This window comes from Mirounga leonina, unplaced genomic scaffold (assembly GCF_011800145.1).
Source record: "Mirounga leonina isolate KUSES-001 unplaced genomic scaffold, KU_Mleo_1.0 Mir_126, whole genome shotgun sequence".
Lineage (NCBI taxonomy): Eukaryota > Metazoa > Chordata > Mammalia > Carnivora > Phocidae > Mirounga > Mirounga leonina.
In genome coordinates, this window is record NW_023270314.1 from 9442321 (window position 1) to 9467435 (window position 25115).

Genomic DNA, 25115 nt, shown 5'->3' on the forward strand with positions numbered 1-25115 from the left:
TCAATGTTTCCCAAACATATTTACCCATCGATCCCTTCTTTTCTAGAACTCATAATAACATTTCATGGGACCAATGTTCTGGGAACACATCCTGGGAAAGACCGCTTAATTTTTTTATTACCCTTGGCCAAGACTCTTCGCTCATCAGCTTTCCACGACCCAGTGACAGAAACCTTCAATCATAAAGTGAAGGTAAACATGTTTCAGAGTCAACAGAACTGAAAGAATGACCCAAAACTCTCTGTAGAGAGAAAATGCCAACTAGGCCAGAGGCCGATTGATTCTGCTTGGAGACATCTGTGGTGTATTCATACTGATTGCTTTCTCCACAAATGATGCACAGCTTTGTCTGTTTCAAATGCCTTTATGATGTGAGAAATGAATAGACTGAACTGAAGCCATCTGCATGGTAGGATGGGACGCACCATAGGATGGGACGCACCGTTGGGTGAAAGGCACCCCCATACATTGCCCAACATTTGGAGGTAAGAGAAATCCCTATTGTTCTAGGACTGGTTCCTAAATTTACTTCATCAGCAAGTTGCTATTTGTGCGTTCCCATAAAATAAGTCATATGGCCAAAGGGCAGGCAGCAGGAGAGTGTGAGAGCAGACACTGAAAATGGAACCAATGACATGGCGCTCACTGATGCAAGCGTCCATCTTTAGGGCCAGACTAAGTCTTAAATGAACTCATCTCCTACCACTCAGTATTTATCTGCCAATACCCTATGAATCCAATTTGCAGAAAAAGTATCAAAATATGGAAATAGGACCAGAAGATTACCATGTGCCTTTTGAAAGACAGACTCAAGCATTGTCTAACCAGCCCACCTGTCTAGCAGGTCAGCTGATTCTCTTGGACTAGCAGCATCGCCATTACCGGGGATCTTGTCAGAAATGCCAGATCTCAGGCCCCTTTCCAGACCTACTTGATCAGAATCTGCCTTTTCGCAAGATCCCTAGGTTATTTTATAGGCATTATGGTTTGAGCAGCATTGATCTAGGGAATATAACCTTTTTCTGACTTCCCGTTTACTGCTCATCGGGGCCCAGATGTCGTGAAGCTAGATGTTCTCTCGTGAAGATGGAAAAATCGCAAGTTATTTTTGTCTATTAGACATGCAAATGTTTCTTGCCTGGTAGGAAAGACATCCTCTAGGTTTATGGGGGTGCTGCCCGGTAGAACATAAAACATTTTACACCTTATTCCAGAATTCTCTTTCAGGGACGCCATGGTCTCAGCCCCTCAATTTATCATCCTGCTTTTCCCTCATTAATGAGTTAAATAAACCTTTGACACATGCTCAGCACATATGCATGACAATCATGCTTGTAACTGTTTATGGTTTCATTCAAACCCAGTCATCTCTTGACAGAGATGGGACACTTATCTCTAGTGAACGCCCCAATAGCCACCCTTTTTTGTCAGCAAACAGTAACTAAGAACATCCACTCTGACAGAGAGATGAAGACCTACCCTCAAGGATGGTAGGTCTAATGTATAATCTAACTTCAGATACAAGGGCTGGCAACTGAGAGCCTGTAGTTCTGTTTCAGCTTGCAGACATGGTGTATAGCCAAAGAACATTTTGTTTCATTTTAATTTTTGGATCTGAAGGCCTTTAGGTATAAAGTGTATTCTCCAGGTCTCCACAGGCTCCTACATTCCTTATTGTTGTATATCATGCTGTTTCACACATTTGTTACCTAGCTGGCCCCTGAACGCATTTAAGTTTACACCCCTTAAAGAAGGCACTAATCTATTAAATCCACTTAAGCCAGCATTACAGTGGGAAATGGCTCGCTCCTAGCACACTCGAAGCAGCCCTTATTGGGAATATTTTTGCATATCTATCATGCGCAGACCCTGGACAGCTATGATGAGTAGAAAAACAGTACAGCTGCCAAAACCGGTGGCCTTTTTCATTATCCAGCAGAGGGCAAATTATTTACACGTATAACAATGCATTTGAAATACATTTACCACGCATCATCATCAAGTTCTTCAGATACAAAAGAGTTTCATTTAAACGGTTCTCCGAGCATAGAAGCCACTGCCCACGTAAAAAGCAGATAGCTTCGTTCTCAACACTGAGCATTATTGAGATGTCAAAATAAATATCATGCAGAAATATAGCAAGAAGAGACACTCTAGCTATAGGCAATAGCCTGGTCCCTCTGAAATCAGACCCAGGAGTCCAAAAGCGGCTCTGGACAAAACAGAGGGTAGTGGGGCCAATTCGTCCTAGTGGACGTTGCTTTCTTCCTTGGATGGACTTGTTGACAACACATCACAGAAAGTTCTTAAGTGTCTGCCTTTATAGGCGTGACTCTCTGTTTCACAAGTGCTTAAAATCACTAAACAAAGAAAAGCAAGCACTACATAAACAGAGTCATTAATAATATAAATCTCACCTAGAGAAAAAGAATATTATGGCCTGTCTCATTGTACCACATAAATAGTGATTTCCGTGGTTTTCCATTTGTCCTCTCTATGGATTTTTCTCCTTTGGTACATCTCATCTCTCATTTTACTCCGGTACTCCTTCAGGGGACTTAATGGGAACAACTTCAAGGAAATCAGCTAATAACACCTCCATTTCTCCTCTGGATAGCTACGAGGCCTCGCCAACCCCCACTCTCCCCCCCCCCCCCCCCGCCTCCCGCCACTGGGCTTTCCACACCTCCCAGTGAGGCCTTAGTTAGCCCTTAATCTCTTAGTCTTTGTACTTGGGTCATTATATTGGGCTTTCAGCTACAGTATATGGCTTGAGGGTCATTAATATGCAGTTATCCAATAGGCTATTTATTCCAGGGTTTACTTGGCAATTGCCTGGCTGGAATCTGTGTTTTCTTTCAAAACCACCTTCCAGGAGTTTTCCATTCACTTTGTTTTTCACTGAAAGATGGGACGTGGTTTCAGAAGTCAAGAGCAGTTTTAGGAGCATTTCAGGGAAAATCTCCCTAGCCTCCTGGCACTGTGAGTCTCTCCTCCATACTCCCCACATCACACAGAAAAAGCTTTCCAAATTTCTCTTCAGTCTGTGAACCACTTTTCAAAGTAAATGGGCAGTCTATAAAACTAGAAGGAACTAGAGGAACCGGAACTGCAAGGTTTGTGAGAGGCAGGAAATCCAAAGGAGTTGGGGTGGGAGCTGCCCATACAATATGGGGGAAAGAGGAAAGAGTGGATCAGGCAAAACCGTGGTAAGTGCCCCCAAACTCTCCACTGCATTTAGAAGAGATTCCAAATCTTTTGTGATAAGGTCTTTTGCAAGTTTATACTCTCTTGGGTTGGTTGGTTGGTTTGTTGTTTGTTTTAACTGTCAAAGCTACTGCAAGATTCCAGGCAGGTTGGCTCCCTTGGGGGACACTTGATCCTCCTTAACCTGTCACCAGTTACTTCTTCCATACAAATGAACCTGTCTGCTGGCCCCTGCTCCCAATTCTAAACCCAGTCTCCACCACTGAACTCAGAACTCAAACACATTCGGAAGATTCATCTTAATTAAATCCACTTCTGCATATCTCTCTTAATAAAAGCTGGGGGCGGGCGCCTGGGTGGCTCAGTTGGTTAAGCGACTGCCTTCGGCTCAGGTCATGATCCTGGAGTCCCGGGATCGAGTCCCGCATCGGGCTCCCTGCTCGGCAGGGAGTCTGCTTCTCCCTCTGACCCTCCTCCCTCTCATGCTCTCTGTCTCTCATTCTCTCTGTCTCAAATAAATAAATAAAATCTTTAAAAAAATAAAAAATAAAAAAATAAAAGCTGGGGGCGCCTGGGTGGCTCAGTTTGTTGGACATCTGACTCTCGATTTTGGCTCAGGTCATGATCTCAAGGTCACAGAATCGAGCCCCATGTCAAGCTCCGTGCTCAACTCAGAGTCTGCTTGAGATTCTTTCTCTCTCTCTCTGCCTCTGCCCCTCCCCCGCTCGTGCTCTCTAAATTAATTAATTAATTAATTAATTAATTTTAAAAAAACAGGCTGACACTGACTCTGGGTTTTCCGTATTTTTTGTGTACAAGGTCATGAGCTCCTTGCAAGTACTACCTTTTTGTCTTTTTCCCTATTCCTACCTCATGGTACCTAGGACTCTTCAGCCATTTAAAGACTAACTGTTGATTGGTTTTTGCAGAGATGCCGGTATATTCCAGGAAAAAGGCAATGAAAAAAATGAGAGAGAGAGAGAGACATGATTAATGACCTAATGATCTCTAACAGATGGAAGCATTTTTGGCTGTTGGAGCTCTAGGGCAATGCATAGCCAACAGTATTGGAATCATGCTAAGCAATGTAAGTTCCAAAAGAAAACTTATTCATACTCCAAATTTACTGGTCCTAGTAGAACAGGTTTCAAGGTACATGTGTTTGTTCTTTCTTGCAAATGTAAGAATAGAAACAAAGAATAATGCCCGCCCCGCCCCCCCTCCCCCCCACCGCCAAAGATGTCCTGCCCTCATCCCTAGAATATATTCTCTTTCCAGATATGCTTAAGAATACGGACTTTGAAATGGGGAGGTAATTGTGAATTATCCAAGGGGGACCCAATCTAATCACATAAGTCTTTAAAAGCAAAAAACCTTTCCCAGCTACAGCCAGTGAAGACAGATGTGACGATGGAAGAAAAATCAGAGAGATGCAACATTGGTGGCTTGAAGACAGAGGAAGAGGGCCATGAGCCAAGGAATGCAGGTAGCCTCTAGATGCTGGGAAAAGCAAAGAAACAGATTCTCCCCGAGAGGCCTCCAGAGAGGAACACAGCCCTGCTCACACCTTAACTGTAGCTCAGACTTCTAAGCTTATGAAACTGTAAGATAACAAATTTGTGTTGTTTTAAGTCACCCATAATTTGTTAACGGTAGTGATAGAAAACTAATAGAAAAGGCAATCCTCCTTTTCAGCATGGCCCTGTAAAGGGGTGAACAGGCATTCACTGCTGGACCCCCAAACCAGAGAGATTTCTTATTCTGGCTGAAACTGTCCCTCCAGTCCCCCTTCCTCCCCTTGCAACTTGGCTGACTTTGTCATCTTTCAAGATTCCACACAAACTTTCTCTCCTGTGAAAAATCTTAGTTTTACCTACAGAGGCTATAAATTTCCCAAATATGAGGACCATGTTATATTCTTGGTGAATGTTAGTTTGAACGATGGACTTAATTAATTATCATTTGATGGAGTATAAAAATAAGGGCCAATAAAACTACTTTCTTGTTACTGCTTTTAAGAAAGGAATAAAATCACTTGCTAGGACCCGCCTACATTCACAGCCATGAAGTCCTACCTTATTCCTTCTCCTCCTCTCTTTGGACACACACACACACACACACACACACACACACACACAGAGCCTGACAGAGGTGAACCCCAGTTTCTGACTGTTCAGAGTCAGATAAGTAAGCAAGATGTGCATCCCCGGTGAAGAGTACAAGCTGTAGGGGGTCAAAGACTGAACCCAGAAAGTTGCAAGGCACGGGAAAAGTTCTAAAATGTGGAGATTAAAGACAGAGCCAAGGTTGAGAATTAAATAACAGAACTCAGTGTTGTGCTGGTTTTAAAATATGTCTACAAATACTCTGACACTCCTTTCTTCAAAAGGTGGAGACTAAATTCCCTCCCCTTGAGTATGGGCTGGAGTGAGTCCCTTCTAATGAACACAATATGGCTGACATGAACAACATGTGATCATGTCGCAAAAGTCATTACAACTTCCTCCCCTCGATCTCTTTCTTTCTCCTCCCCCCTCCAACCTCCTCATTATTTGCTCTAGAGGAAGTGATTTGCCAATAGTCACATGAGTGAACTGTCTTGGCAGAAGATTCCTAAATCTTCAGACAACTGCAGACCCAGCCCACAACTTTTTTTTTTTTAATTTTATTTATTTATTTGACACAGAGAGAGAGAGGGAGAAAGCAAGCACAAGCAAGGGGAGTGGCAGGGAGAGGGAGAAGCAGGCTCCCTACTGAGCAGGGACCCCGATGCGGGGCTCGATCCCAGGACCCCGGGATCGTGACCTGAGCCAAAGGCAAACGCTTAACCAACTGGGCCACCCAGGCACCCCCACCAGCCCACATCTTGACAACCACAGGATGAGTCCATGAGCCAGAACCATTCAGCCAAGTTTCTTTCAAATTCCCAAACACAGAAACTATGAGATAATAAATGTTCGCTGTTTCCAGCCACTAAGTTTTGGAGTTATTTGTTATGCAGTAATAGATAGCCAATATGTATGAGACACAATCCCTTGGGCAGAGGCTGCAAATTGGAAGTCAAGATCCTAATTCAGTCTACAAATACATTTTCCGCAGCTCATCATGTTTTTTATGAGCCAAAATTTAAAAATCATTTAAATTCATTTAGAAATCTCGATTTCCAGTCTCTCCTCAAAAATGTGCAGATCTGGCTCCCTGCTCGGCAAGGAGCCTGCTTCTCCCTCTGACCCTCCCCCCTCTCATGTACTCTCTCTCTCTCTCTCATTCTCGCTCTCTCAAATAAATAAATAAATCTTAAAAAAAAAAAAAAAATGTGCAGATCTGGCAACACAAAGGCCTGCACTCTGGTCCGGTGGCTGTGAGTGAGAACTGAGGATCTGCCTTCTGCTGTAGGCTCTCCCGAGCTCCCTGGAGCCCCCCCAGCCCCACTAACTATTCATCTCTACGCCGACTCTAAAGCATGGCTTTTGCACTGCTCTTTCTCTTGTATTAGAAAAATACTTTCTCATGTCTTATATCTCTGTGAAAACTAGGAAAGATAAACTGAAAGGGCTTATGTGTCTTAAGAAATCTAGAACAGTGGCGCCTGGGTGGCTCAGTTGGTTAAGCATCTGACTTTGGCGCAAGTCATGATCTCGGGGTCCTAGGATCGAGCCCCACGTTGGGCTCCATGCTCAGCGGGGAATCTGCTTCTGCCCCTCCCCCTCACGTGCGTGCTCTCTCTCTCTTTCTCTCTTTCATATAAATAAATAAAATCTTTAAAAATCAAAAAAGAAAGTACACTTATTTTTTGGTGGGAGAAAAGAATATCCCTGCATGCCTAATATGCCATCAATGAGCATCTGCGTCAAATACACACAACTTAAGATTCCAGAAGATTCTAGAAGCTTTGTTCATTAGGCAGATGGACTGGCCCCCGTAATGAGTTGGCTAAAGCTGCTCTTTCTCACCCTGGGCTCTTTGAAAAGGGGTTAAGGTAGGGAAGATGAGTTTGCTAGATTTGGCTTTGAGCATCTTAAAGAAGCCACCAACATGACACTTTTCCTCTCATATTGCTTGTTTTGAGAAAAACCTTGTTGAGAACATAGTAGCCATCAAATCTTCTGGTTTTGTACTTACAATAATTGCTTAGCTTCAGCTTCTTACTGCTGACTCAAATTGTGTCTGACCACATCCATATTGACTAATCAGAAATAACCTCAAGCACAACCCCTACTTTTCCATAAATGCATATATTACTATTCCTAATGTCTCTAGGAGACATAAACACTAGCTCAGTGTTTATTTTCGTTGACAAGAGTCAACGAATTTCAGCACACAAGCCAAATCTGGCCCACTGCCGTCTTTAATAAATAAAGTTTTATTAGAACACAGCCACACTCATATTCATTTCCATGTTGTCCATGGCTGCTTTTGCCCCACGGTGGCTGAACTGAGTAATTGTGACAGAGACCTTATGACCTGCAAGCCTAAAATTTTACTATCTAGGGACACCTAGGTGGCTCAGTCAGTTAAGTGTCTGCCTTCGGCTCAGGTCATGATCCCAGGGTCCTGGGATCGAGTCCCCCACTGGGCTCCTTGCTCAGCAAGAAGCCTGCTTCTCCCTCTGCTTGCCACTCCCCCTGCTTGTGCTCGCTCTCTCTCTCTCTCTCTGACAAATGAATAAACAAAATCCTAAAAAATATATATCTATTTACTATCTAGCCACTTCTTGAACAAGAAGGATAAAATACAAATATTTTGATAGTTAATAAGATAAGAACACATTGTGTTTCAAAGGAACACAACATGGGAAACAGTGAAGTCACCATGCCCTCTCCAGAATACTTGCCTTATAACTTATAGTCAATAACTCTAAGCTTACTTTACCTTACAAATGGACATAAATAGGACAGTGTTTTAAACTGAAAATGAACTCACGGTGGCTAGTTTCTGAACATCTTCATCTGACGCTCCCAGAGATGCCAGGCCTATTTCTTGTGAAAACTGAGCAAACTTAGGATCCGCAAGTAGTGGAACATGTCCCAGGAGTTCATGGCATGTGTCTCTGACAAGAAAAACATCGTAAAAAAAAATATTATACGAAAGGCTTTAAACTATCACTGGTAGAACAGGACTTAAAATCATAAATATAACCTTGGTTTATAATTAATTGCTGTGACCAAATTTCATCAAATCTAAGACTTTTTTTTAATCACCTTTCAATATCTCTGAAATCCAGATGCACCTTACAATTCATGGCATCTTCAATTATATGATATCCAAAATTTGTAATAAATAATAGCAATGACTATTTTCAAGTGCTTACCGTATGCCAACCACATGGTAAGTGTTTTATTACATTCACTATCCCTTTTAATCCTCAAGAGAAACTTAGAGAATTAAAGTAGCTTAACAGTACAAAATCCGATAGAGCAGGGGTGGGCAACCTACAGTCGCAGGACAAATCTGGCCCACCACCCGTTTATAAATAAAGTTAATTGGAACATAGCCATAGCTCATTCGTTTATGTACTGTCTATGGCTCTTTTTAACTAAAACTGCAGAGCTGAGTAGTTGTGACTAAGACCATATGGCCCGCAGAGCCTAAAATATTTACTAGCTGGCCCTCTACAGAAAAAGTTTGCCATGGTGATAAAGCCAAAATTTGAATCCAGCTTATGGTGACTTCTACACTGTTGCTTTTTTTTAACCCTTAAGTTGCACATACTGCCATGTTACACTTCGCAGACACCAGGACACAGCAGAGGATCATATTGTCATCCTAAAAGTGGCTTTTCCCATCAACGAGTTATCTGCCTATAACACAAGCAACTCCCTTGAACTTGCCCAGTGGAGAACCTTCCCAGTCCTCTGCTTTGGTTCACCTGAACTAGATAACAGAAGCTCAGATCTGCTCTCATTTGCCTGCGCTTCCATTTGGAGCCAAATGATCAGGCAAAGGCAGGTACATGTCCCAGGGAAGCAAGGCAGATGCCTTCCTGAGTCATTGCCATGAATCACAAAGTGTTCCCTGATCCCAAGCTATATTTGAATGAATCCCCCTATGATTCTCTGGGAATGGATCAAGAAGATGCAAAATTTTATTTTCCTGGCAAAAAGGAATCAGCCAGGTAGTATTTGAAAGATGTTTCCTAACTTCACCTGGGCTCCTCTCAAGTGTATCACTTCAAATAGATGCTAGAATATAAATGCCAGGTGCTGCCACTATGATTAAAAGTATAAAGTACGTTGGGTGGTTATGCGGTTGAAGCAAATTGATGGTGGTCAAAGGCACAAGATTGATGCCCACATAAAACAGATGGCATTACTCAATCAAAAAATCTTGTTCCCGCAACTCAAACCACATCCCCAGTCTTGGCCAGCCACTTCATAGGTATATCAGGTTGAAAAGGCAGCCGAATGAGAATATGGAGACAGGATACTAAAAGAAATTCCCAATTTATTCCCTGTCAACTGTGTGCCAATAGCTTTCTTTTTACACATGACTGAATGTGTGGAAAAGAATACATGGTTGTTACTCTCCAATCGTATTATTTAAGGCAGAGAATCAGACTCATTGGATTTTAGGGCACAAGGAGAATTTAAACATTATATGAGTCCTTCATTTTACCTATAAAGACATTAAAGACAGAAGGGAAAAAAGAAAGAAAGCGAACATATTCTGAGCTCCTATTATGTGCTGGGTACTACACTAAATGTTCTCATATCGTATCAGTAATTTATCTTTACTTACAAAGAAGTCTTATGATTCCCATTTGATAGATGGGGAAACCATAATTCAGTAAATTTAAGCATCTTTCCAAGGTCACACTCTTAATAAGAGACAGACAAGATTTGAAATCAAATTCTTCTGACTTGAACCTGTGCTCTTCCTGCTCTGTTGTTTTATCTAGCAGATGTGGAGTAAGTAGGAAGGGATAGGTCAGGGGGCACCGCTTACATGGTAGAGAGAGAGTTTAACCAAGCTGGTTAGCACAAGTAAAAATGCAGTCAGTATGTTGCAAGTCTATTTTCCTGCCACTCAGTGGCCCTGAATCCTCTAAATTACTTGAGGAGCCTTTTTAAAAATACCAGTGACCAGGTCTTATGTAAAACCAATTCAATCCAACTCTCCGGGATAGACCAGAGCATCTGTATTGTTTCAAGAGCTCCGAGGGTGCTAATGAGACACAGCCAAGGTGGAGACCCACTGTCGTAACAGATGATGCTAGGAGCTCTCCTAGCAGGCTTCGAGCAGCAAGGAATTGAAACGAAAGCCAAATGTGATTTTGTAATTTTGAGCTGCCTAAATTTAATTCCACTGAAATTACATCAGAATATAATAATAATAATAATAATGAAAGGTGGTGATAGAAAGTTCACTAGGTAGCTAATTACTCCTCTGCATGCATTTGATTCAGTTAAAGCATCTAATACCCCTATGCTGGGAGTAGACCCTATCGATGCACTCCCGTGACCAGTTTTTTAAAAGATCATACAGTCTGCACTGATGTTGGGATTAGGATCAAGTGGCCCACCATGGATAAATCTGAATACCTCCACTGTAGCCTATAATGCAAATACTAAAGCACCCCTACCTATCCAGGCAGAAAATATGACAACGATAATTCCAAAATTAGACCAGATGTCAAGCTTTGGGGAAAACTGAAGGCGGTGTAAATAAAATAGGTAAGCGGAAACTAAAATAACGAGTATTGTGACCAACACATTATCGAATGCTTGCTATGAGCCAGGCCATGTGCTAAGTGCTTCGTCATGTGAGAACGAGACAGGTCACGGCTACCATGACAGTTGATTCAGGGTGCAATACAGGATTTACTTTTGAGCTTGTTAAATCCTTGAAGAAGGCTGCTGCCGAAGATAGTCTTCTATCTACCTAGGTACTAATGGAATTCAAAAATGTACAGGTGTGGGTGCCCAGGTGGCTCAGTCATTAAGCGTCTGCCTTCGGCTCAGGTCATGATCCCAGGGTCCTGGGATCGATCCCCGCGACGGGCTCCCTGCTCAGCGGGGAGCCTGCTTCTCCCTCTCCCACTCTCCCTGCTTGTGTTCCCTCTCTTGCTGTGTCTTTCTCTGTCAAATGAATAAATAAAATCATTAAAAAAAAATTTTTTTTAATGTACAGGTGGAAGGAAAAGTGAAGAGGTGGCAGCCAAAAAGGAAAAAAGAAGGAAAATACTAAGATCCAAAGACATTAAGGAGTCAATTCCCTGTAATAAAAAAAGGAGCTATCACCTAGATTTTAAGTTAAGGTGTCATTATCTGATAACTCATAGCCAACTTAAGAACCTTTAATAACATTCAAGTGACAAGGTAATCCAACTATTCATAGATGAGGATAAAAGAATGAATTTGAAAGGATGAAATCATACAACATGGCAGAATATACTGTTTCATTAAGAATGAAAGTCTGGGGGTGCCTGGGTGGCTTGGTCAGTTAAGTTTCCGACTCCTGATGTCGGCTCACATCTTGATCTTGGGGTTGTGAGATCAAGCCCACGTCTGGCTCCATGCTCAGCAGGGAGTCTGCTTGAGATTCTCTCTCCTCTCTCTTCCTCTGCCCCTTCCCCCATTCCCACTCACACTCTCTCTCTCTAAAATAAATAGGCAAATCTAAAAAAAAGAAAAAAAAAGAATGAAAGCCTGAAGCAAGGTGTCTAACAGAATTACTGATGGAACGTGAGAGATGCCCTACACCCTGTTATAAGTAGAAATGCTAGTGCTGTATCTCACTGGTTTGTATCCTCTTCTCAGCTCCGTGTCCCCGCGTCCCCGCAGAGACCCTGAGGAAGAACTGCCACTCGGATTCCTGAGCAAGTGTGTGTGTGCAGTATGGACAGTAAGCCCATTTCTCATTGAGCCAAAGCTTTAAGCACCTATATTTCAAGACCAGAAACAAGGTTATCGTCTTTTATGACTGGTGCAACGTTCTCAGAAATAAACTCCATCCCAGTGTCTTTGGCTTAGACATGGGGTGTAGACAAAGGAAACCGAAGTGCCTGGAAACCCTTCAACCAAACAGTGAAGGAAGATGTTTAATGTTACTAAAGATGTTTAAAATTACTTAACTTCGAAAAGTTTCTTTGGTTTCTGTGACACTGAAGGATTTAGAAGCTGAGGTTGACTGTGACTCAGAGCCTGAAAGAGGCTCCAGACTATTGGGAATCTGAAGGAAAAAGGCTGAGTCTTTTCTCCAACCTTTGTATCAATCAGGTTCTGTTGGGCTGAAATCACGCGGTTTCGCCCTATTTTACAAAGTGCAATGGTTATTATGGCCGGCATATAAAGTAGTTCACGATCCCTCCATCGGTTGTGTCATCCACAGCTGGGACCCCTGAGTATCTAATTATGAACAGGTTTCCGAGGTGAGTCCACAACTGTTGCCTTATCACACCAGATCTCTCTTAAAAGATTCAATTATTTGGCTATAATTGCACCTGTCAGCACATGCTGCCTCCAATCTCCACATTGGCAAACTTTTCTCTTTTTAACTCGCATCCCTTTGATGCATTTTCGCCTGAATAATGCTTTCAGAAGCTTTTCACAAAAGCGCTCTGTTCACTGGAAATGTAGGACCTTTCAAAACTGTTAACACTGTAAAACATCATGTCTCCTTTTAAAAAAAGAAAGAAAGAAAGAGAAAGAAAAGCTAGAGCTGATATCAGACTCTACACTTTTGCTGCTCTAAATTGGAATCTTCTCTGATAAGCCCTGTTAGGAGGATTTTAAAGCCTGCCGAAATGGGCCCACAAAAGGGCCTGGGCAAAATGCCTCCGGGGAATTCTTAGATCATTCTAAGAAAGTCGCGATCATCTTGCCGCGGGGAAAGAAGGGTCCTGGTTGTTAAGTTCACATTCAAAATGAGTCTGGCATTTTTCTCCTCTTACCAGTTTTCAAAGCTGACTCCTCACGCCACGTGTTGAACAACTCCTTTTTATTTCTGCTGTAAATTAAAGCCTTTAAGAAGCAGTGAGCCAGCATCCAACATTGGCTTCCCATCCCAAATCAGTGCATCTGTCTTTTAAATCATATTTCTATAGGTTTTGTTTGTTCTAAATGACACAGAAGCCAACACAGTAGCTAAATCATGAAGAGAAGGAAAGCAAGATGAGTGGGAGGGGTGGGGTGTTCGCACTGGTGAAAAGAAGCAGGAGGATGAGCTGGGAGGCAAAATAGGTTATTTTGTTCAGCTTTCACACAACATTTGGCGGGCAAGGGCAAGTAATCTGGGATAACACTCCGGGACGCACAGAAAAGGGGGTGACTTAGTTTGTTTTCACTGCACCAAGGAGATGATAACGGGAATTAATTTGGTATCAAGGCAATTTTTCTTCAGCGCTTGCCTTGCCATATACAGAGTTCTTTTGGTTTAGATTTAAAATAGCATACTGTAAAATCTGGCCCAGATAAAATTTCAGGCAGCCCTTATGATCACTGCCTCTTCTATCCGTATCGCCGTGCAGATAAATAGATATGTGGCCCTCTTCCTATGAAGCCGAGCGCTCGGATATCGCCCTGGAGGAAATCTTCTTTACTTTTTTCCCCCTAGAAATCATAAGGAAGGCCACCAATGTTACTTCCCTTCACTACAATTCTTTTGAGACTGACAGAAGATATTATAGTTCTTTTTTGAAATTTCGTTCAAGAAGCGTTTATGGTATGCCTATTTTGTACCAAGCACTATGTTAGGAACTGACGCTTAAAAGTAAATAAGACATAATCCTAGAATAACTCTTAGCAAAGTCACCTTATGGTGCCATAAGAGGGCAAATAGCAAGTACTAACTTCCTTGGTCCAGGGAGAGACATAGTTTCCAGTTCTTACAAGTCCCATAAAAGGGCTGCAAGGGAAACTGTTGCTAGGTCTCTAGGTCCCCTATCATCTCAGATATTTCTTACTTCTGGAATAAATAAGAGCTTTTTAATTCTTTCCCTGCCGCCTCCCCAAATTTCACTAAAGATTAAGGATGCATTATAACAGAATGGTTAAAAGTCTATACTCTGAAGTCAGATCCAAGTCCATTTCCCACATTTCTGCAGAGGCAAATGACTTAGAGCAGTTCTGTGCAATAGGACTTTCCTCATCAATGGAAATAGTCTAAATCTGCATTGTCCAGTCTGGTAGCCACTTGGCACAGGTGGAAATGTGGCTAGCACTACTGAGGAACTAAATTTATAGTGAATTTGATTTTAATTAATAAATTTAAATAGCCACATCTCTACCATATTGGACAGCACAGCTGTATTTTTTCTCATCTTTGGAATGGAGATTACATGGAGTTCTTAAACAATGTAGTAAGATAACACATTGAAAACATCAGTTCCCAAAGAGTTATGTATGATTCATCATATTACATTAAATTATACTGACACAAACATCTATCGTACTTCAGTAAGGCTGCCCTTTTGGAAGATATTTTATCCCTTAAACAAGAACTTGTAATCTCCTCCCAGACAGATGTCATGCCATGTTCGTCTTTGGGTGCCTGGCACATAAAAGATGCTCAATTTAACTGTCGTTTTAACTCAACCAAACAAAGCAGGGATGATGGGACTCTATGGCTCCATAAAGAGGTAAATCCAAGTGCATCCCAAGTACAACTTTCCTAATTTCCGGTGTAGCATCGGGGCATTGGACTAGGTCTTGGTTTTGCTATTTCCTAGTTGTGGGACCACAGGGAAATTACCTGACTTCCTTGAACTATGGATTTGCCATAGTTAAATGGTGACAGTCCTGCCTACCTCATAAAGATGAGTGGAATGATGCCAGGCCAACAGAACACGTGTGGGAGTAGTCAGATCCCTCTTTCCTTCTCTTTGGTGGTGGCTTCTGTACCTGTCAATAGATGTAATTCTCTGCCCAGCAGTGAAGACGTATGACCAGTGGTTACCTCTTCCTTGCCTAAAATTCAATCACTTTGAATTTCTTTTTCTGAATTTGCAATTTAAAAATGCAAATATTCATCTCAGTCTTCCACACCTGATGGCACAGAAATGAGCTTCCCGCTGACTACATGGCACTGAGGGAATGAGAACTGTGGTTCGGGTGTGGTGTTAATTCTAGATGATTCTAGATGACAAGCACCACACAGGAAGGCAAACTTGGAGGGTGGGGGTGGGAAGGAATCCTGCTTTGAATCTGCTAATATATATATATATACATATATATATATATATCTGAAAGCTTTACCCCAAGTCACTGTGGATAACAGCCTAAAAGAACAGAAACAGCTCCAGCAGGCACTTAGATTTAAGTTTGGTTTCAAAATGCACAGGTTTTAAATAATGTATAGTGCTTTTTTTTTTTCATAGAATATCTATTGTTAGAGTGCTTGGAGCTCTTGAGACAAAAGGCCCTGTAAGAAGTCTTAGGGGTTATTTTTGCTTTTAGGCACCTCACAAAACTAGACAAAATTTTATGATTGAAAATTTGGGAGTCCCGGTCTAGGAATGTACGTGGACTTGTAGCTAGGCCGGAATTTTATGAGGCCCATCAGCCTCCTCATGAATTTAAGAGGTACCAAGAAAGAGTGGACCTATTTGGTATTTATGTAAAGCTTTTTTTTCTCTCTGCAAAGATCAAAGCATTATTTCATTATCCCTCACACAGAGAGGTTAAGTGGCTTGCCGACAGTCGCTGAGAGCTGATAGCGGGGCCTGGATTTCAGGCAAGCAGCCCATGGGTCCTTCTGCCTGAGGACGGGGACACAGCAGCCTCCTATCTGCATTTCTACCCTGTAGAGAGGAGCTATCCTCTTTTTCCCAGTGAAAGAGGAGATGCCTCCTCTTGATAAATAGGGCAGGCTCTGGCTCTGTGAAGATCAAAGGAGAGGGTGGGCTTCTAACAAAGACTAGTAGCAGGGCCCAAAGACTAGCTGGGACCTGCATAGCTCTAGACCATCCAATAGACACAGACAGTGCTTAGGCTTCTGGCAAAGCCGGGCCACCAAATTAAAAGAAGGGTGTTACTGTTGACTCTCTTACTTAACATTTGTAAATTAGAAAAACCAAGAAAGAAGCTATTCAACTTCACACATAATAGGTTTTGAATTTTCCTGTTTAATGGTACCTTTTAACATAGAATAGTGGCTAATCTCACAGTCACTGACACTACTACTTGAGTTCAAATCCTGGCTTCCTCCCTTACCACCAGCTGTGTGACCTTGGGCAAGTTGCTTAACCTTTCTGGGCCTCAGTTTCCTCATCCATAAACTCAGAATAATAACAGCAACAACCCCTTAAAAGGTTGTTGTATTAAATGAGCTCAAGCCACATCCAACACTGAAAATAGTGCCTCATCCATAACAGTCAATAAATACATACTTGTTGTTAATAGTGAAAAATACTGTTGTTGCTTCTGTTGCTACCGATACTGTTGTTGAAATGATCTGTTAGTCTAGAAGGGATGACAATACTTTCAGGTCTTAGGGCCTCTATCTAATGTCTTAACTGGCCCGGGTAGAGCCCAAACCAAACTTCTCCTGAGGGGAGAGATGGCTGCTAGGCTGGGGGTGTGAGCTCTGGGTTGAAGCGCAAGAAAAGGAAACCAGGTGGGATCGGCCTTCTGAGAACATGCCATTTTCTGAGAATCGCTAGTGGTGATGCTTCTCTGCAATCTCGAAAGGCAGCGATGATAATAGAGCCACGGAGGAAGCTAGGCAGGGAGCTCGGGGCTTCGCTCTGGTGTCCTCTGGGAAAGAGCAAGTTTAAGCTAAACAGAGCTCATAGGAATGAAGGTTAAACTCTCTAAAGCTCTGGTTCATCTTCCCAGCGCCACAGTTAAGATCTTGCCCAGACTTGCCTTCAGCGAGGCCTGATATTAAAAACACCTGAGACGGTCAGGTCTTAACATCAGACAAGTTCACATGCCCAGAATCCCTCACATGGCAGCAAGGAGGGAAAACTGAGAATGGAAAGATCCTCTTTTTCCTCTCATTACAGACCTAGTGAGAGACATCTGTTAGATCAAGAGAAGGGCAGCCAAATTTTCTCAAATTTTTTCAAAACCTACGTCTTTACCTGCTGCTATTATTACTTAACAAATGAGGATTAATGTCTGAGCCACAAGAAAAGAAAATAAATGACATCTTCGGCCAGTTTTAGAGAGGGTTCTGTTCTAATAAGCAAGGGCTAAGCATAAAATTCATTGACTTAGAAAGAGATGAAAAATACTGTCAGAAATAATTCACTTTTATTTTTCTTGTAAAATTGAAACACAGCAGCAATTATAAGAAAAATCACCTGACTGCAAAGCTTTTTTTAAACTTTAAAACAGTTATATTTAAAGATAACATTAATTGCCCCTAAAATGTTCAACTGGGACAAGAAAGAATTTCCTTAATGCAAATGAATTCAGTGGTATTATGGCAATAGACACTGCAATATTAGTCAATGGTGTCATGAATTATTTCCTAATGGTGGAAGTTTGCCCTTTGATTTGAAAAGTGCCATACCAGGAAGGAGCAGAAGAAGATATACCCACATCACTCTGTGCTGAATAATTGATCATCCCAATGCAGTTCTGAATCAGGGACTCCCTGAATGAAGAAGCTTATAATATGTTGTGCCAAGTATATTTTTGTTACTAGTATGTTAAGCCCAACATCTGAAAATAAAATAGAATGAATATTTTTAAATGTTTTCACTAAAACATTGTTTAAAGTGATTCCTGGTGCAGAACTGCATTATTACTCTGGCAAGAGTTCTTCTGGAAAGACAGATATTGTACTGGCTTGACCTCAAAAAAATTGATGTCGAAGAATGTAGGTTTAAAATTCCTGGTTGCTTCTCCCTGAGCAATAGACAAGGGTTAGAGGGCTTGTGCTATGGATGTGTATTTCACCATGGCTCTGGGCAATGTTTAAGTTTCAAAGGACACCCAGTGCAGAACCATGAGGCATCTGGTCACCTCCATCCAGAAATCTAGACCACGGTAGATTTGGCCTATATTGAGAAGAACAAGACCATATTATATAGGAAAATTATATAGGATTAAGGCCTTAGAAGATAGGGTCTGCTTGCCCTACCCCTCTTCATTCCTGAGATTTCAGTCAAACCACACAGCTTCTGGAGGAAAGCATAAAATTTGGCCCCGGGTCTTGAACTATATTTCTCATTAAAGGGCTCTGCGTTTCTAAGATACCACTGGGCATCGGGTATAGAGGTCCCTGAAAATCATATACATGAATACATGTAGGCAAATTCAGTTAGCAGGTGCTCAACCTCCACCTTGCACAATTCAAGAAGTCTGTAGGAACTATGAAGAATAGAGACCACAAATCCCCTCAAAGGAAGTGCCCAGGGAAGAAAAGGCAAAGGACTTAAAGCAGAACTAGGGAGAGTGGAATATATGCCACATCTGAAAATCCAAAGCACCTTCTGGAAACCAGAAGCCTGACATCAGAGACCAAACCAGAGAGAGAGGGATAGGCCCCTTCCTACGACTTGTTTATGTGCCCGGTATGCCTCCTAAGTTGAATCACCACCACTTCAGCAAGAAGCTTCGAGAGACAAATCCAGAGATGTTTCTACCTCTCTGGTCCACTCTCCTCCTTGAGGGAGGGGCAGCCACTCATGCCAGACACGGATGACACTCCCATCCACATGGCCACCCCTGGGGGACCTGCACCTGTGCTTGGCAGAAGTTGCCAATCTCATAGAACTTCTTAATGCAATATTTTGAATATTAGTTCAAATACAATTTAGAACATGTCACAGACTGACATTCCTGTTAAAGCTAGGGCCATGAGCTTCCCTGCCTTTTAAGTGGGACAATATTTAGGGTTAGTTACCCAAAGGGGAGAAAATACACTTCTTTAGCACCACGTAAAGTACAGTTTCTTTCCCTCTTTCTCTCCCTCTCTGGTTCTTTCCCTCCTTCCCTCTCTTGCTCTTTTTCTCTCCTTTGAATAAGGGGGAGGTGGGGACAACTTGCACATTTCCTTTTGTTCCTCTTCTTCAGCTTCACAATGAATAATCCCTCCTTTATTCTGCAACTATCTTTATCCCAAAAACAAAATAGAGGAGCAGAATAGGTTGTCCCTTACTGGGCTCTCTGATCCAAGTGACGTGCCCTGTACCCTCACAGCCGCAGTTGCTGCCTATAATCCCACCAGTAAAGGTTCAGGATTTTACCCAAAGACACTGAATGTGTAAAAATGCCTTATTCCTGGAAAGGTGTCCAGATAAGTCCCTGAAATCAGAGTAAAGCTACTGGGGAGAGCGGAGGGCCCTGCCCAACACAGGGCTGCAGCCTTTCAGAAAGAGTCCTCACCACCACAGTGTACAGGCCCAGGACTTCAAATAAATCCACAGCATCTACTCCCTGTACTCCCTCACTCCTCGGATCTCAGGGTGGGTCTGGGCCTTTGAGAATACCTTGTACTTGACACCTCCTGGTAGCAGTGCTAGTCATGGCTTCAGCCCACAGAGGACTCAGTTTTCACCTTATGTGCAAGGTTTGGGGATCCACTGCAACCTCAGTCTGATCTCCTCGCTTCTGCATTGCCTTTGTCAACCGGCTTTGACATCATCATAGTCTTATAAAGGAGACTGACACGTGAACGAAAAATTACCATTCAGTGTTGTAAGTGCTAAAATAGAAGTAAGGCAAAGTGTTGCAGGAGCATCCAGCTCTGCCTAGAAAAACTCCACAGAGAAGGCTGTGACTGAGCTCCAATCCTAGAGAATTAAGGGGATTCTACCAGAGTCATTCCAGGCAGAACGAACCACCTGTGCAAAGGGGCGGGGCCATGAACCAGCAGGATCATTGGAATGGTGAGAAGTCCAATGTGGCTGGAGCATAAGGTTTTGGAGGAGGCAAAAGAGAAGCAGAAGACATGGTTTGATGAGATCAGACTTTTCTCTCTATATGCAACAAAGAACAGAGGTTAAACAAGGGAAATCTATACTGCTTTTGTGTTTCAGAAAGGAAACAGAGTCTACAGACTGCTTCTAAGAGAAAGGAAAGCAATAATTAGGGGCACCTGGGGGCTCAATTGGTTAAGGGTCTGACTTTGGCTCAGGTCATGATCCCCAGGTCCTGGGATCGAGTCCTGTGTTGGGCTTCCTGCTCATTGGGGAGCCTGCTTCTCCCTCTCCCCCTGCCCCCTCCCCATCCCCATCCCCCTGCCCATGGGTGTTCTCTCTCTCTCAAATAAATAAATAAAATATTTAGGGGGAAAAATAATAATTGGCAGACGGAGCAACAATGTTAATGTGACCTGTCGAATTTCTTCTAGAACAGTGGTTCTCACTGGGGGCAATGCTGCCCCCCTCAGGGGACACTTGGCAATATCAGCAGACACCTGCCGTTGGCACCTCTGGCTTGAGTGGAAGGGTGCTCTTGACATCTAGTGGATTAGGGATGCTCCTAAACATTCTACAATGCACAAGACAGCTCCCTATAACAGAATTATCTGGCCCAAATTATCAATAGTGCCAAGGAGAAACCCCATTCTAAAGGATAAGGTGGACAGAGGGTACAATAAGACACAGCCACTGTGGATTTTCCCAAGAGGGAGAGAGGAGACCTGGAGATGGTGGACCTTCTCAAATTACTGTTCTGCCACTATTCACGCGCCGGGTGATGCTCACACACTCAGAGGATTCGGAACTCTGCATCTTCCCTTCTCATTCCTCAGAGTGAGAAGGATGCTATTCCTGGAACCTTGAATTTGACCCAACGGATATACGTAAAGGAAATCATTTACAAACTTCAATACTTGATTAGTGACAAAGGTGCCTGTGATCACAGCTGATCAAAGCATGCAGCTATGCAACAGTGAAGTGCAGAATCACGGCCTCGGGCGCTGCAGAAGGGGAGAAAGATAGCTCTCCACTTCTAGCAAAATCAGTCACCTTTCAATATAGGTAGAAACACATGGAAAAGCAAGTCCTCCCACCAAGAAAACCAAGAGTCATTGATCCTCCACAGCTTTCACTGCTGTCCTCCAGGATAGAAAACATTCCCCGGGGGAACCATTCCAATCTGCCATCACTTTTTAAATTAAAGTCCCACTATCCGGCCAAGTTTAGAGAATACAGAGTCTTTAACATGTAAAATGTAAAAACAGGCCAAAGACACACTTAAAGCCCAATATTTGTTGAAGGCGAGGATATCAAAATACATTCTCCCCAGGCTGAAAAAGGAAAATAAAATTCTTTTTTTCGGATAATGTCTTTTTGCTGCTTTCACTCTCATTTCTACCGGCATCTTCAAGGGCTCACCTTTGTCTCATTAGCGCTGCCCCCACGACAACAGTTCAGCAATTGAAGGCAGCTATTTGGAAGCAGAGCACAAGCACCAAACACAGGAGCCAAGCTGAACTTCACAAATTGGAGAATCTGCCCTCTCTTTGGTTTTCAATTGAAGAAATGAGATTTCATTACAAAGACAATGCTTGGAAAAGTGCTTGGGCAGGAAACAGCACTCCCAGCATGGGGTCCCATCCATTCAATGGTGCAGCTGGGAAGGGATTTAGGACTTTGCGATACATCTGGATTAAAGGGATCTTTACAGAGAATTGTGTCTGCATAGTGTATTTCTGGAAGGGTGCAGGGGAAGCTGGCAACAGTGGTGGCCTCTGGGGAGGTGAAGTGGGTGTCAAGGGAGCAGAGGAGGAAGAGAAAGTCATTGCTCACAGTATGCTTTGAATTCTGAAGCAGGTACATGTATTACCTACTCATAAAATAATAATAATCTAGAAAATGAATGAAAATTACTTACACACACACACAAAACAAATGAATGACATAAAACCCACTCCCTCAAAAAAGATTCTGTTAAAAAAAAAACCAAGTTAGTGAATCCCATGTTTTCATCCTCGGACTTAAGCCTCCTCTTGTCTGGGTAGTCATGGGAGTCATGGAAGAAGAAAACACTCACATCTATAGCGGGAGCTTTACATTCACTTCTGAACTCCTGACACTTATTTCCAACTATCAGGCGCTTCTCTGGAGGCTCCACCCATGAGCACCTCAAAGACAACATGTCCCAAACCCAAATCCTCCTCTTCTCTCCCTCCTTCGTACCTACTTCCCTCCAAGCCTGATCCTGCTCCAATATTCTCAGTCATTATTAGAAAAAAACCAACCATTCAGCTTCCCAATCTAAAAACCTTACTGTTACCTTGAGGACCCTCTCCTCACCCTCTTTATAGCCACCAAATATTGTTAATTCCATCATGATGGTGTTTTGCAAAGAGATGACCTCTTGTCCTATCCCACGGACCCTTTCTAGTTCAAGGAATTATAAACTACATTCCTTCACTGGAATGGGAGCTCCTGCTGGTTTTCCAGCTACTTCATTCTTTACATTTCCCCAGCCCCCACCCCCATCATCTTTCTCAAACACAATTACCTGATCATGCTTCAGAACCTTGGATAGCTCCCTATTGCCTACAGATTTTAGCCCAAATGTCCTAGTTTGACAAATGATCATTTACACTGTGGCCTGAAAAAAAAAATCCCATCCCTAACACATACCCTATGCTCTGGCCACTTGGTGTAACAAGCTTTGCTCATTTATGCCTCTTAGGAGCTTCCACAACTTCGCACTTGCTGTTTCCTTGACTTGAACGCTTTCCCCTCCCTCTCCGCCTTGCCTTGGACAAAAACAATTTCCTATTCCCCCTTCCAAATGCCCCACTCAGTTTATACCCTCTCTGAAAAGCCTTTTAGGACTGCTCCCTCCTCTGTACTCCTCTAACACTTTGTACACACCCTCATCATCGCCCCAACCACACTCTTTCATAATTATTTATGTTTCTATCACCCCTGCCAGAATGTGAGCTGCTTTAAGAAACAGCTGCTATATTTTATTCATCTTTGAATCCACTGCACCCCCTTGCTAACACTGCACATAAATGTTTGCTGAATGAATTGGCTGAAAGTACTTTGGTAAAAATGTAACACATTATCCCAAAATTTTATAGACTTCTGTGTCTAAAATCTCATTTCTTTGCCCTCTCTCTCTCTGCATACCCTTGGCACACTATCAGGTCTCAGGGGGACCAGTTATTCAAAAGGAACTAACAAAGTGCCTGCTATTTGTAAACAGGGCCATTTGTAAACCCTCTGGGCTAGATTTAGAGATTGCCTTTCTAACTCTGACAATGCTCTTTTGAGTACTCACTCCACTTTAAGAAGCATTTCTTTTCCAAATACCTTGAGTCCTATAAGTAACCTTTGTTTACCCTGAAAACACTTTCAGGGAAGCTGAAAGGAGCTAAAAGGCAATATAGTGACCCTGCTGGGACCTACCTGGTCAGTGAGCCAGCCTCCAGCCACCTAAGAGGAGAAGTGGAGCTTCAGAGACGCAGCTCAAATCCCTGCCTACTTCCACCACCAGCAACTACACAAGTGCTTGAACCTCCAAGGACTCTCTGCTCCCCAGTGAAGATCATGGCAGTCCATTAATCACAAGATGATTCTAGTAAGCATCACAAGCAAAATGATAACCCCAGTGTCCTGAAGAACAGTGGGTAACAAATTTGGGTAAGATGAGGGGTAGACACTCATTCAAATGGAGCCCAAGGGGACAGAGACCCAGTGACAACTCCCAGCCTTGGGGTCTTTGGCTCTTGCTCTTTTCTCTCTACCGGGAATGTTCTACCAGGAGATATTTGCATTTAGGTCTCTGCTTGAATGTGACCTCCCAAGAGGCTTCCCTGATGACTCAATCCAAAAGAGCACCATCCATTACTGGCCATCTATCTCCTCACCCTGCTTTATTTGTCTTTCCAGCACTTTGAGCACATCATAGCACTTGTACCTGATACCATATTGCCTATGTGTTTGTATGCTGACCATTGTCCCCCACCCCCACTCATTCACCCTAGAGAGCAGGGACCTTGTCTTGTTCCTAGACCATCCAAGCACACAGTAATCTCCCCATAAATGTTTATTCATTTTTTTAAAAAAAGGGTACAAAGAAATATTCAAGTAGTTGACAATTTCGGCAAAGATGTAAGACCCAAGTTAAAATGTTAAAAGCCAGCAAGGCTAAATACATGTAATAGATGGATGATAAGGAAAGTAAATGACAGATTTGCTGAGGAAGGAGTGATTGTGCATGAGGATGGCAAGAGAATGTTTCCCAGAGAAGATGGGATTCGTGTCTGTCTCAAAGGCACTGGAAAATTCAGTTAAGTTTGAGAAAACAGGCCAGTGTTTCACCCTGGAAGACTCTACAACCCATGTGTGATAAGGCCAAATGATTAACACGTGAGGGTTCAGAGCTTACCCAACCCTTGGCCACCCACTATCCAGTAGAGAAATGATAAAAGCCCCAAAGGTAGATTCTCTCAAGGAAAGCTGACAGAGTCAAAGAAGAATCACAAACCCCATATACATCGAGAGGTGGTGGGTAGGACTGGAGGAGTGTTCAAGAAAAGAAAACAGCAGGAAGAGCACAGCACAACGTTCTGAGTTTTGGGGGGTGATGAAAAACACTAAGGGAGAAGGAATCTGTCATGAGCATTACTAAGCCTTTTCGCGTGTGCATGAACGTCCTTAATGAGGAGGAGCCTCCTCACGAGACAGGTGCGTGAGTCCTGACTGTGTCGACGTTGACTTATGCCTTTGTGCTTGCATCTCCTCATCAGTAAAACCGGAAATAATAACCTACACCATGGGATCGCTGTGGGGATTAAATGAGTTGATGAGAGCCACACCCGGCATGTCAGGATTGTCCTTATTAGAATTTTGAGCCCTGCTTCTTTCAATGCAACTTTGACCTAATAATGGTCTCAATGGAGCATGGCTTTATACAAATTACACATTTTAAGGAGTAATATCATCAACAGCCTGGCCAAAGTGAAAGGGTCAGTGTTGGGATAAACTTAGAGAGGCAAACTGAAGTGAGACTACTGGAGACCCTACATCCCCAGCTGATGAATCCAAT

The 25115-nt window shown here is 42.8% G+C and overlaps 1 protein-coding gene across 3 annotated transcripts in view; it reads right to left on the reverse strand.

Moving 5' to 3' along the window:
- TPH2 (tryptophan hydroxylase 2) overlaps positions 1–25115 on the reverse strand; it is an 88141-nt gene that overhangs the window by 26327 nt on the left and 36699 nt on the right. For all 3 annotated transcript variants that reach the window (XM_035002120.1, XM_035002119.1, XM_035002121.1), the window contains exon 8: positions 8131–8257. In XM_035002120.1, coding sequence (XP_034858011.1) covers positions 8131–8257 — 127 coding nt within the window. The remainder of the gene's footprint in view (positions 1–8130; positions 8258–25115) is intronic.